The following is a 14,224-nucleotide window of genomic DNA, read 5'->3' as shown; positions in this document are numbered from 1 at the left end:
GCACTAATGTGCCCTAAAGTTTGGAATAATCTACCACAGCCTCTGCCAATGACATAAACTAAAACTTGCTCAGTAGGTTACAATGCAATACAACCATTTACTGCCTAATATAAAAATATCTTGGAGTCACTCAACTGTGCAGGGTTTGTACTGACTTCAAATCTGTTTTGAAATGCTACCAGAGCTTAAGATGTAACTTATAAAACCTCCGAAGGGCTCAATCTTTCTTAAAAAAACAGCAACAAAAAGACAAAAAAAACAACAACAAAACCTTTTCCCACTCACAGTACACTTTCCAAATGCTGGACAAAAATTGATACATCTAACCGCTTCTTAGCACAGAGACCATTTTTAATTCATCACGCAGAATTATTGCCTTCTCTAGGCACGTCCATCAATCTGCCTGTGAAATGAAGAGCCAGAGGCTACTGACCCAGACACATCAGCTTCTTTTTGGCCATGTAAGAACACTTCTGAAGTCTTCACACTCACACATTGATTTCTTATTATAAGCTTGCCACTGTCTTCTAGTACATGGCTCATGTTCTTTTCTTTTTTGTGTTTGTGGAGTGAGTGGGCAACAAGTACAGTTTATGCAGAGTGGTTATGATAGCTGATGCAAAAGACTTAGGAAGGAAACAGAATCAAATGGAAGAAACTAAGAAAGCATATTCTAAATTAAAACCTTTAGAAATTTCAATTACGCATAAAAATAATCCTCATTACACCAGAGACTTAACACGCACCTCATTAGAAACATAATTAGTTGTAATTCCTTCTTTTAATCATAATATTTTAGCAGCTCAAAAAGTACTGTACATTCTTATTTTACATGTATCACTAACATATATTTTAGACATAGTACATTGTGTCACAGGCACCATTAGAAATGCTTTATTCATCTGAAAGTTTGCAAAATATTTGTTTCTCCATAAAACATTAATATTACTGATATGATTTTATATTGTTACAATCCTAGTTTTTATAAATCAATAGTGCACATTTTTGCATTTCGGAGTAAATGTCTTGACGCTAGCTGCTGGAGTGGAAAATAAAGGCTCTGTATAACATTTTTCCAGTTATAGGAAAACCTGTTGATATTGGCAACATTGTGAATAAAATGACTTAACTACTAAACTGAACATCAAACAAAAATAGTCAATAGTCGTTAAATTCTAACCGTGGACATCAAAATTGCTTTCTGTCACAGATGTCCATCTATAATAAATACTGATATTTTGAGATTTAATAAGTTCAAAGTATTCTTAATGTGCACTGTGACGTGAGAATGTCACATTAAATAAAAAGAACATTCTTGTTTAGCTAAAAAAGTACCTTTATAAAGAACAACAACCCTTTTTCATGATATACTGCAATGACAAAAACATGAAAACAAAGCCTATATGTAAAATTATATTAAAAACATCTCTAATAAAATAATAGTGTATTTAAGGACCCTGATGATATTTTTCTTTCCTGAAGACCTTGGACAACTATACAAAGTGATTGTAGGTTCTCTCTTTAAAAACAACAAACATTACAATGTGATTGTCTGGAACACAACAAGTGTCGTACTTATTATCTTTCTGCACGCTAAAGCGGACTCAATTCCTTTTCCACCATTGTGACACAGCATTAGTGACCTGATGTGTGTTCATTGGACAGATATATACCAACATTGGCTTGATTTGAAACAATAAGAAAATTAAACTCTTCCCCATTTCCACAGTCTTGATATGCAGTTGTAAACAGATGATGACTCAATGTAGGCCTGAGTCTGTTTGTGAAGTGTCTCTTTTCCATCAGAGACATTAGATAATAATCATGGAAAGGTATTAGAGTGGTGACTGATCATCCTCTCTGTTGAACTGACATGATGCTCTGCTTTAACCTCTTGGTAAAAAGGTGGCTGGCCCTTCCACAGTAGGTATGCGTGGTGGTCAGCAGCGACGCCTCCAGAAGCTGAAGCAGTGACGTCTCCATGTTCTCGCCAAAGGGGTACTGTGATGAAAAGGAAAATATGAGGGTGTCACATAGCTGATTTCAGATATTAGACACTGAAGATCAGGTTTTATTATAATGTTGTACATTCACAGTAACATGTCTCTGGTAGCTGCACCTACTTCAATCCATGCTGTAATCCTGCTCTTGGCACTACTCACAAAACACTTAAAATAAAATTAAACAAGTGTGTTTTTACACCTGTTGCTTCTGCATTCATATCATACAAACTGAGTGCCACATTTGTCACTGTCAGTTCAACACAATAACATTTTGCATTTGATTTATATCTGTCAATTCAGAGTGTGTTTGGATTATGAATATCAATTACCTCAACAATTCAAGAATGGGCTTGGTAAGGCGTGACAGTATTGCTGAAAAACTACAGCTGCAGCATTCAAGATACGCATCTTTATTGTATGCTTTTGTGCCACCAAATAAACAGCTAAAGGATGAAACCTTCCAGCTCCACTTCAAGTTAACATTAATAGCCAAGGCTTTCACCACATACCGTATTTAAATAAAGATGCAGACCTTTTGTTTTCATATTAAGATATACCATTCTTTTACTGCTCTCTTGTTAATAAGAAATCACATTTTACAACATCTCATTTGACTCCAGTTTGGTTGAGCATTAGGTTACTCAAAGCACACTTTCTTTATTATATTTAATATACTGCAGCAGGCAATAAAGCACCATTAACAGCCTCCTATCGATTTTTATGTGGATGCTGCTGGTGCGTTGTCCACACAGCCATCATGATGTCTCAAACTAGCATCAGCACTAAAAATTTTACAACTCTTCTGTGGGCTTGGCTGGGTAATGGTAGTGCCCTTTATTGCAAAGTCCTCTGCTGGTTGGGAGAGCCTGCCTTGGGAGACGGACTGGCTAAGGAGCTCTCGGTGGGCTGGAAATTAGAGCTTCCGCCGGAATTGCCTGCTCCAGGTTTTAGGATGCTGTCCTCCAAGGTCTGAGTGGGAACAAACTGGGAGGGGGCTTGGGGAACAGGAGCCATAGGGAATACTGATAAAAGCTTCAAGAAAAAATATAGCTAATAACAAGAAAGGAAGAAATGCTCTTCAGTTATATGAGTCTCTATTCTAGTAAGTTAACTGAGAGTACATAAAGGCTATAACAAAGCCTTGTATATTATATCAATCTACATCATACACATATTATGTTTATTTGAGAAAAGCCACATTCCTCCTCGACATCCTAAAATCAGGTGGAGTACGGTATGTGCTGTCTTGGATTCTGTATGTGTGTTTGTGCTGTCGGAGAGACTGATGGAAGCATGAGGGCCGAGTGCTCCATAATGAAGCCTGCTCGTTTACTTAATGGCTGAGAACATTGCCCGCACTGATAGTGGCCAGGCTGGGCCCTGTGGCGGTAATGGATGGAGACCAGCTAATGAAGCTTCCCTTACTCCCCCGATTGCTGCATGTTGACTGGTGTGCTGAAATCACCAAGAGCAGATCGAACGCGAGCCACCAATGCAGCAGCGAGAGAGCTGTCCAACTGACCTGCTGCATCACTGGTGATGGACATATAGTGGACAGTAAATGGAACTTGTATTAAATCCAAGTTCTGTTTTCATTTTTAAGTGCCAGCCGTGCACTGATAGCGCTCTTTAGGGTGTCATACCAATTTAAGGAGGTTACAAGTGTGAAAATCTTTAGATTTTACACCAAGTGTCAAGAGGCCTGTGCACAAACCCAAAAGGAGGATATTAAAAGATTAGGATGTATCATTTTCAATAAATCCCATGAAAAGACCAAAAACATCAATTACTTACAAAAAACCGTATATATTCATGACCTGATTTAAAATGTTCACCAAGAACGACTTGACATGGGACTGAGTACTGCAGACAGGATGTCAGCAACTTTTGAGAGATAGACTAACACACTGTTGGTTTCAGTAAGCGTGTATGTTTTCTTTTAAGTGTATCTTTGTAATATTATAAAGTATCCATCTATAGTAAGAAACGTGGACAGAATAAGCCTGTTTATTTTTGTCACGTGATTCCCGGTCATGTTGGTATTAAAGACAATTTAAAGTTGGCCACCTGATGATAACAGTTTTTATTAATTCTAGAGATTTGATACCGTAAAATTAGTAAAGAGGCCATGGAAATACTAGAACGAATGCCTCAAATTATAAAAAGGTGCCTTAAATCTGTAACAACCTTCATGAAATTCAGCCTTACTGTTAACACCGTAACAAAACAACCATTCCACTGGTGGAAGCCAGGTGGGGTTGAATTGTCTGCTTTGGGGGAGAGCTAAGATAGGGTGGCGGAAATGTTTAACAGGTTATTGATTGAGCACTGGTGGACGGATGCATCCATAAGAGAAAAGCAATGGCCTGGAGTGCCTATTGATAATGTAATGACTAGCCTATGTTTTCCAAATAGCCTGGTCCACCCACACAACTAGCCTTTAAAAGGAAAAAAGGCACAGGTAAAGACGGTCTGTAAAAGCTAAAACAAAACCATTACTATTCTTTCCTCCTGTTGCAGAAGCTTTCATACAATTTCACAGTCAGCTGTGCCTGGAATGCTCTTTCATGAAAACTTTTGCAAGAAAAAATATACTCAATTCCATTTAGAAACCACTTGCAAAGCAAGACGTTTGGTAATAAATCAGCCTCTTTAAGTAAACACAGGTCTTTATTTTACTGTGGGAGCTCAGAGTTGAGGCTGTCTCTACCTTTTGGATGGCTTCGTAGACAGCTCGAAATGCTGGCTGCTTGTCATCATGGTAAACTCCCCTGTTTCCATGGAGAATAAAGACACCTTCTTGGTCAGCCTGTTGACAGTTGCTGCCATAAATACAGTGGTCTGGACGGTAGTTCCACTGGCAAGGGAACACATAGAGGCTTTCTGCAACACAGCAAGAGTGGATTAGTTAAATAACAACTCATTAGAAACCTTGTTTGCTTCTTTAATGGTAAATGTTTCAAGGAAGACATTTATTCAGTGAAGTCTTGTTAGTGTGTGACATCCATGACTGAAATGATGATGTGCATGTGGTTTAACAAACCTGGATTTTGGTGAAATATGATATTTAGAAGGTCCTGGTCCCCCCAGGTGATATTGAGTTTATACTTCTGTAGAAGGGGCATCAGAATTTCCTCCCATCTAAGTGCAACTGTTGTCATGTCATTCTTGAGGGACAAAATTACAACAATCAGAGAGCATTCATATTATTTTCCATCAGGACATCATTAAACCTGCAATTCTGGAAAATGAATCCCTTTCAGTCTTCACATTAACATTTCATAGAAACGTTTTTGTGTGCCAAACAATTGTGCTTGTTCTGGAAATTCAGATGGAATTACAAGAGTGACCTCAACTGGTCAATTGTGGTGGTGCAGCTATTCCAGGGGTTGCCCTCAATATTGTCAACAATATTTCCATCATATACTTAAAGGTATAAAGGTTGATGTTTAATATGAATATATAATATGATATGTCTCACAAACAAAGATTATTCCTTAATACAAATATCAAAAGATGTTAACTGACACAACCTACTATATTAAATTTGTAGTCATGTTTGCATCAATAAAGCAATACTTAGCATAAACTGTTTTGTGGAATTGAGAAGATTTCAGTCCTGGAAATAATACATTTAAATTTTACATTTACAGTTTAGATGCTTCACAACTTCTTTGTAATCCTTGCCTTCATAGGCAAGTACTCAAATCTGTATTTTAATATCAGATGATGGTCATTTATAATGACCATCATTAAGCACTATATGAAATTGGTGTTAATCATTCCAACTTTACATACAGAGACGGGGGACAAATATAGAGGAAAAACCTGAGGAGAGGAGATTTTGATCTCAATGAGTCCTGAATAAATAAAGGTTAAATGAGGGAATATCTTGTGGGGGAATGGTGTTCGTCCCTCCAACAGAGTTACACAGACTTGGCAGGGAGCAATGTAGCTGTTCTCTAGGCTTGTGGTGGTCTGACTCCATACTAAGACATTAATGATCATTATTCTTTTAATTTGTCACCCATTTGTATCATGACAAGATGAAGTACAAATTGTCAGTGATTAAATTTAAAAATTACAACATAAGCCTGTCACAGAAAAGCATCTATCTGACATTTACCTTAAAGAATTTCTCCCTGAGGCGCGTCATGTTCATGAGCATAACCCCTGAGTTGATGCCAGTCTTGCCATAGTAAGGGTGGCGGGCAAAACGATTATACCAGCCGATACGTGGCTCTTCGTGCTCTGGGGCCATGGCAGCTAAGTGGCTCGCATTGAATTGAGAAAGGAGGGCCCAGATCTCCTCTACTGGTTGCAGAAAAAGGATATCCGTGTCCACGTAGAGCAAAGAATCCACCTCCTTCAGGATCAGCTACAAATAAGACAGCAAAGTCTTAATGAGGAAAAATGTATCACTGCTACAGGCCATATGCATGGAAAATGACTCTAGACCTACTGGCAGAAAGAGCCTCTGAGAGGCACAGGGTTTGAAGAGCTTCTTCCACTCTTTTGCATTCTCCCTGGGAAAAGTGATGGGGTAGATGGTAAAGTTAAACTTGGTGTGAACCGTCCTGGGCCAGGAGTCCAGCTGTCAGAAAAGATTAGGACAAAGAAAATTGTGCTTCAGCAATATCCACATTTAATCAATGAAACATTATGATATAAGTTGTTGTCATTCATGAATGATGCATCTAATCCTTTGAACTTAAGAGTGATAAATGTTTTAAAACTGTATGATCAAATATAATGGGAGAAGTTTTATGCAATTTATTCATGCAGGCTGCCAGTTGATCAGTCATGCCTAGTGTTTGCCTGTGCACACAAATTGTACTACTACTTTGGGAAACCGTCTGTGACCAATAAATACACAATTACATCAAAGTGTGTATGCAGTGTTGTTGGGGTGGACAATCAGAGAACTTACAGCATTTCTGAAGCTGTCATGTAGATCATCCTCTGCAAAGATGTAAAAGTTCAGAGGCTTTTTGCTGAACAGAATGGCAGACTTCAACATGGTGACAGTCTCCTCTAGCCTGGTGCCACAGGCCACCACAGCCAGGTGACTCCTCTCATCACTACGTTCCTTGACTGCAGAGCCTGGCTTCTCTCTAAGAGCCAAAACAAAATTAAATGATGCATTAATGAATCCATCCCCTGGCTTTTACACTTACAAGAGCATTGGTACATTGACAAGTGCAGGAAAAGCAAAAATTAATGAAGATATCAGCAGGCAGGCTCAGCTGACTGGTACTCAGCCCTGTAGGGTTTGAACTGTCATTACGTTTAATGAATGGATGTAGAACAAGTCCCTTATACTTTGTGCTGCCTCTGAGCGTTCCCTGTAAACTACTACTTTCAAATTTGAAAATCGGTCCCACTGTGCCAATTTTCTATCCCATCTCTGCATACATGTCATAGTGTGACAACCCTAGGATACATCAAGCGGGGTGCAAGACAGACAAAACAACGCCCCAAGACTTCTATTATGATTCTCTCTAGCAACCCTGATATAACACTAGAAGAACTATAGCTATTGCTCTGCCCAGGACTGCATTATCAAGTGTGGGATTAGAGATGATGAAAAGTCTGTCAGTGACATATTGGCAAGTGTAATGGTGTATATAAGAATGTAAACTTATGACAGGTATACAGAGATTGGTATTTTCTTTTTCAACAAGTTAATATAGTCTTTACAGAGTAAGGCTTGATATCAAAGTAGTACACCAAAGTAGTAAATGTGTTAGCATGTTGAACATGAGAGGTGCATGAACTTATGACCACAAAACCTCAAGAGTAGTCATAGGAAACACTAGAAGTGCAGCAATAGGCCCAGCCTTTACTCTGAACTGTAGACTTAAGAATGGAAGTTGAAAGCAGAAGGCCACTGTATCTTTTTATAGAGATGCACAAAATTAGTCATACCTAAAAGTTGATTCCAATAAGCAGTTCACTCCACAAACATCAGCAGGCAATCTCCAATATGGACTCCAGTAAGTGACTGACAGTGACTTACACCTGACAGTATAGAAACATGATCTTTTGGATCCTCGAAGTTGAATTGTTCTCCAAGACATTAAAACTGTGTGCTTTGGATTTACATCTGAACTGCTTCTTGGGGTTAACGCTGGGTGATAAACAGGTGGCAATCCTTTAAACCCAGCCAAAAGCTAAGGAGGGCAGCGATTAGGAGGCAGTAATGCTAATGGATCATCAATAGACTGGTGACCAAACAGGTGATGGCTGTCAGATTAAGACATAGCATTAGCAAGCTATTCTGAACTCGCAAAGACTGTGGATACCAAACAGTGAATTACATTCTCGAGTTAACCTTCCCAACTATAAAATACTATGATTCTGGTGGCTAATACATAAACTAATACAGTTTCTAGTATATGCTGTCAGTGGTAACTAGCTCGTTAGCTGGCAGTAGTCACCTGAGGTAGTCGCCAACAATATGTTTTAGCTCATTTCAGTCACTACTTACCTATACTAACTTAAATAATAACAACAAATGTAACAAGCACTAATTGCTGCAAATGTGTTTAAGTTACATTATAAACTAAATTAGGTGACATAGATAACGTAGCTAAGCTAATTTACCTGTCAAGCCCATCTTCACGGTCTCGACGGCCTACCAGTCCGGGCATTTTCCTGAGAAGGTTCCCGGCGTCATGACTACTTCTGTCGGATAGACTCTGTTCTCTAAGGTTCCACTCATCTCGGTCCTCCAAGGTGGAGGCTAGCTGATTGAATACATACAACAGTGAAAAAAAGGTGAAGACCATGCACAGGAGAAATGCGTGAAGGTAGCATCGCATTTTGCGTTTCCAGTATTTCTTTTAGCGGTAACTAAACATTTTTGTTGACCTTGTGATATATTGACTTGCTAGCTGAGCTATCTCATAAGTCAAGTCAGAAAGTAAACCGAAGAGCACAGTTGTTGACAGTTTTTCGCCCCACCCACGTCTGTTAACACGTGTGTTTCGTTTGTCAACCATCTGTCAGTAAGTTACAGTGCGGACATTCGACAGATAGAACATCGACATGCAAAAGCCAAATCAGTACCAACTAAAGCTTTCATTCACAATATGTCACTCAGGATGGAAACCATGCAGTTTTTGGAGGGGACACATGATCAAACATCCTGAGACACAAAAGTGAAACTAAAACAGCACTGGCCCAAATTCAAGAGAGCTTATTGACATGTAGTTGTTGGATTGTTTAATTTATAACAATCCATATTTTGCAAGCACATCACATTTTGCTCATAAAATCTGTCTTATGCAAAAAAAAGTATATCAATCAATTTTTCTCTTTGAAATATAATGTAGCTGAAAATGGAAATACTGAAATAAAAGTACAAGTGCCTAAAACTTGGTCTCTTGAACAATATTTGAGTAAATGTTCTTAGTTCCACCACTTCCAACTTTCCAACTTATATTATGACCTTCCTTATTCATACACCATAGAGAAAAAAGATTTGAAGGAAGGAAGGAATATTAACACACACATGCACGCAGTGTTTCAACTCATCCATTGTTCTACACTGGCCTCTTGATGATAAAACTGCAACATGTCGGAAACCAAAGTAAACCTAATGCTTTTTGCCTTTTCCTGCCTTTACAGAGTCATACTATGAAAATAAGTTGCTGACAAATTTGTAAGTACCAACTGTTAACAAGTCCATCAACTTCTGAGAACACATTTCTTAAGGGAAGTTTTTTTTCTTTTCTGAGCAATTTATCAAATCTTAGAAAATGTGTTGTACAGTTCATAGTGAAAAATTAAGGATAAAAACAAATCAAAGTATCTACAACTTATTTTATTTCACAATATTTTACAATATAAACCATCCTATAGATTAAATCATGCTCAACTCTACAAAGTGAAGTAGAAGCATACTTAGAATAACTGTTCAATATTTTTTACTCAAATGTTAGACAGTAAAACATTTATTGCATCAAATGGCAAAAATGAGAGCTGGATAAGGCCAGAAACCAACAGTGTTATGATTGGCTGATAATGGCAAAGTGAAAATAACGTTAAAAAAAATATTATGAACAAAGGATACCATCAAGTGCAAATAATGATAACAAAATTCAAGAATTAACTACAATTCTGAGATGATTTTCACATTTCTTTCATAATGCATCACGTATTCTCTGCAGCTATCACTCTGAATACTTTCAGTAGTCCATAACAGGAACTATCAACTGTGTGATGGTGACGTCACACTGAAGTGCTAAAACACAAGCCACCACAACGTCTGGCACAGTTCCGATGACATCCAGGATTTAATGCTACTGTTGTTTTTCAGTTCATCACGGTAGATTTTGCTGCAACAGTTCTTTGAATTCAGCATACAGCATACATCTTGACTCCTGAATGCTTTGTCGTCATGGGAAGATGGTGAAAGATACAACCCAAAAATGGAAGTGAATGCTATCATATTGGCTATTATAGTATTTTTTATTTTATTTTTTAAATGTACATGTTGAAGTTAATCTCTGGTTGAGGCTGTTGAGAGTGCAGAGGAATGGGTTGTGCTGCTACGGGTGAAGGTTAGTGAGTCTCTCCATTGACTGATGAGCCTTCCCCGCGAGGTGAGGAACATCTGGAGACTCCTCGTTCAGTGTTGTCAGAGCTTGAGCCACTTTGACTGTGTAGGTCTGCTGAGGCGGCGCTTGCTGAAGTGGACGTAGGTTTAGCTTTCTCCTTAAAGTCTGTGATTATTACTGTCAAGTCTCCAACTGTGACCTCTAGATGTTGAGCACTGCTTCTGTCTATGTTTTTTAACCTGGGCCTGGTGAGGAAAGACAAAAACAGAAGCAGGATTTGAAAAAAAAAAGGGAGGATACTAAATATTCCAGTGGTGGCAAAGCACAGCAACAATGATGAATGTGTTGAGCATGGCTTTTCCATGTGAATTCATTACCTCATCTTTTTATGGCTTTTCTTCTTCAGCGTCAGTTCTTTCTCACTCTTGTCCTTTTCTGATTTTTCTTTCTTCTCTTTTTTAAGGTGTGTGGGTGGTGCGAACTGCTGATTTACTTGCTGTGCAACCAGCTGAGAAACAGGCCGTGGTTTTCTGAAAGACCAAAAAAGGTTATTGGCTTCATAGTTACATTTATATCACTGCACCTATTAGTACTATTAGCTGATGTGACTATTCAACCACAAAGAGGAGACTCAAAACAATCATTTAAAAAGGGAACTTTCTGACTGAATCTGAAATCTCCAAAACTCCATAAAACTTTTCAAAAAGTGGAAGTGTGAATGTGACAGTCAATTCACAGTTCCTTTTTTTTTGCAAGCAATCTCACATTAGTGGGGTCAGACTGAGCTTTCATTAGCACTAAAGACATGCAGAGTGGAAATACTAAAGATCTGACAGTGCAAATACCAGGATAACACTATCTGCTATCACTACCACTATCAGACATGAAGTCTCCAAATTGATTGTTATTTGTCTGCATTGGTGTTGTTTATTTTTTGGACTTTCTGTAGCATTATTTGATACGTTCTAGTTGTAATAAAGTGTCTCTCCACTTAAAAATGTCATTTTGCCGTTTGACTTTCACTTAAACTTTTTTAAACATATCTGACACATATTCCAATCAGAGTAACTTTTGCATATCTTACAACATGTCTGGAGGGGATCTTTAAGTAGTGTCCATGTATTTTGGATCTAGTTAGTATTAATTTGTAGTGTCCTGTAAACCCATGTAGACTTAAAGTTTATTAGCATGATACAAAAATATACTTCATTTATGGAAAGCTTAGTGCAATGCATATAGCACAGTCTTAATAGTATTTCCCTGTCTTTGTCCTTTCCTTTTCCTCCCCACCTTTCATCTCACGCAAGTCACTTCCTGGTGAGGGACAAGAGGATAAAAGAAGAGGAGAAAACTTTCACACTGACTGTCCTAATTTTTGTGCAGAGGTTGAATTTACTACACATGTTAGTGTTATTCTGAAGTACAGTTCAATGGATAGAATAATTCTCTGTAAGTTCAGGGTTCTTCTCTGCAGCTATTGTGCCATCATCATTCTACTGGCATGTATGTGCACTGAAATAAAAAAGGAAGTATGCAGTGTCTTTTATTATGGTGATTCTAAAACACCACCAAGGTCTCAAGACTCGATTAAGTACATAATTTTTTGAGTCAAACATGCCCCACTGTTTCTATGTAATCTAATGAAGATGTCCTTCCTAGGTTGAATGTGATACAGTGGATGTGTTGTGTTTAAACCATGACTTTCAGTCACTAATCAATTCTTTACCATCAACAAGTAGCAGCATGAGCTAAAACATTCATATCTTTTCTCGTGGTGCTCTGTATGAAGTATTAATTTTAAAGGATAGGGTCACAATTTTACAAGTCTGCTTTCAGTGTAAGTGATAGGGGCAAAATCCACAATGTGTCCACAGTTTTGTGCAAAAATGCATTACATTTTTTTTATCTGAGGCTTGTATGAGGCTTCAGCAGTCTGAGTTAGTCATATCAAGTGGATATCTGCCACATTTACAGTCGTTTTAGCATCAAATTCCCTCTTTGTGTTTCCTCAGACAGTGTTTCTTTGATGAGCTGCGGTAGTATTAGTATAGTAACAAAAAGAAGGACACTGGCATTTGGCATTAAAAAGACTGTGAGACTGAAAGATATTAACATGATTTGACAAATTTGGATGGCTGAAACTTTATATTAGCTTCAAGCAAACTTTTAAATACATTTTTGATCAAACAAGGTTTTGGATTGTGGTCCCAATCACTTACATTGTAAGTGCATTGTAAAGAAATCTTCTAATGGCCAGTATGAACAAGAGGAATGTTTTAGAAAGAAAACCCTATTGTAATGTTCATTTGGGCACCTGACTGATGTTTTAACACGGACTTGAAACAATAATTCGGATCGTGTATTTGGCTTGAACGTGCATTCACATGGTTAGGGTTAGAAAAATATTAATCTTGAACATGTTAAAAATTAAAAAGCTTGAGTTATTCTCACCGAGTTGACGTCCCCTTCCTGACATCACACATCATGCACTTAAACGCCTCAGCGGTGTTTCTGAATGTGCAGACGCTACAGTCCCAGTAACCATCGTCGGAGGAGGGCTTGGGCTGCCGTTTTGGCCTTCAGACAAAACAAAACAAAAACACAGCGACAGCGGGCAAAATGTTTCAATGAGAACGCCGTTTGCGAAAACTAATAGTCGGACAAAGATTACCTAAACAGGAAGAGAAACGACTCAAGAGGAGATGTTCTCACGTAAGAAGCCATTCAAGTCAATGAGGAAAAGGGAGCTTTCAGTTTACACAGCCAGTTGCCCCATATTAAACTAGCTAGCCGCCATGAACACTTTAGTAAAACAGCTCCATCCATTGACCACGCTTTCTGCCCATGAATAGCCCAGTAAAGTCTTCATTCAAACACACCGGCGACAGCTTTACCTCGTGGGACTCTTCTTGTCTCCCATTTTTACGCAACTTCGTCTCAGTGGAGTTGAACAGGGCCAACGTTACAGGTGAAAAAAAACGCATTTAGCTGCTACTCAGCTGTCGTGGAAACTCCTGTCGAGGCGGTCACGTGACAGGGGCTCACCCAATCGCTAGTAACGTAATCACAACAGAGGACAGCTATAAATGTGACACAACACTGATGTAACAAGGCGCTTTGTGCAGTTTTACAGCGGTGTAAAAGAACGGTGAGACTCAGGTTTTAATGAGGGAAGTAAAACTGAATATTAAGATAAAAGGGTATCTCTCATCATATGTGCGCTGCAATAAATACTCAGGAAAGATCAAGTTGTTCTACCACATTCTACCGATTTGTAAATCGTTTTTATTGTATTGTGTTTTACTTTTTGATTACAAGAAGCGCCGGGTAATGGGCATTTTATGCATGTACTGTAGCCTATATACACCCATTGGCCTCTTTATTAAATACACATGTGCAATCTAATGCAATCCAATACAAATTCTACATTTATGAAGCTTATACATTTTCAGATTTTGTTGACTCTGTCAAGAAGGTGGTGATTCTACTTCATGTTTATAATTGAGGTCATAGTGGGTGGTGGTCATGTATTGGGGTGCGTTGTATTATATGCTGTTCCTAATATTTTTTCCACTCCATTAACACATGAGAGGGGCAAAATATTAGGAACACCAGTCAATATAATGCACCTCAGTACGCTACCACCACTTAGTACGA

General features: G+C 38.3%; 2 protein-coding genes across 2 annotated transcripts; both read right to left on the bottom strand.

Moving 5' to 3' along the window:
• Window positions 1–425: 425 nt before the first annotated feature.
• Window positions 426–8,933, bottom strand: LOC133981741 (glucoside xylosyltransferase 1-like). Its single transcript, XM_062420584.1, has 7 exons — window positions 8,610–8,933; window positions 6,934–7,117; window positions 6,466–6,597; window positions 6,130–6,381; window positions 5,047–5,170; window positions 4,714–4,886; window positions 426–2,001 (listed from the first exon to the last, which is right to left on the bottom strand). Exons 1-7 carry the CDS (start codon window positions 8,825–8,827, stop codon window positions 1,852–1,854), a joined length of 1,233 nt encoding a protein of 410 aa, XP_062276568.1. The 5' UTR covers window positions 8,828–8,933; the 3' UTR covers window positions 426–1,851.
• Window positions 8,934–9,816: 883 nt separating this feature from the next.
• Window positions 9,817–13,589, bottom strand: LOC133981768 (YY1-associated factor 2). Its single transcript, XM_062420617.1, has 4 exons — window positions 13,462–13,589; window positions 13,019–13,144; window positions 10,945–11,097; window positions 9,817–10,812 (listed from the first exon to the last, which is right to left on the bottom strand). Exons 1-4 carry the CDS (start codon window positions 13,485–13,487, stop codon window positions 10,572–10,574), a joined length of 546 nt encoding a protein of 181 aa, XP_062276601.1. The 5' UTR covers window positions 13,488–13,589; the 3' UTR covers window positions 9,817–10,571.
• Between the last annotated feature and the right edge of the window lie 635 nt (window positions 13,590–14,224).

The sequence above is a fragment of the Scomber scombrus genome, chromosome 6 (genome assembly GCF_963691925.1).
Source record: "Scomber scombrus chromosome 6, fScoSco1.1, whole genome shotgun sequence".
Taxonomy (NCBI): Eukaryota; Metazoa; Chordata; class Actinopteri; order Scombriformes; family Scombridae; genus Scomber; species Scomber scombrus.
Note: the sequence above shows the minus strand (reverse complement) of the source record. Positions and strands in the feature narration are given on the sequence as shown.

Bases quoted from the DNA above. Each gene is read 5' to 3' on its own strand.
- LOC133981741 (XM_062420584.1), bottom strand. From the start codon at position 8,827: ATGCGATGCTACCTTCACGCATTTCTCCTGTGCATGGTCTTCACCTTT. The intron at 7,118-8,609 runs GTAAATTAGCTT...TTTGGCTCTTAG, and splicing joins CGTGAAGATGGGCTTGACAG to AGAGAAGCCAGGCTCTGCAG. The intron at 6,598-6,933 runs GTAAGTTCTCTG...CTTTTCTGACAG, and splicing joins ATGACAGCTTCAGAAATGCT to CTGGACTCCTGGCCCAGGAC.
- LOC133981768 (XM_062420617.1), bottom strand. From the start codon at position 13,487: ATGGGAGACAAGAAGAGTCCCACGAG. The intron at 11,098-13,018 runs GTGAGAATAACT...TTGGTCTTTCAG, and splicing joins AGGAAGGGGACGTCAACTCG to AAAACCACGGCCTGTTTCTC. The intron at 10,813-10,944 runs GTAATGAATTCA...TTTCCTCACCAG, and splicing joins AAAAGCCATAAAAAGATGAG to GCCCAGGTTAAAAAACATAG.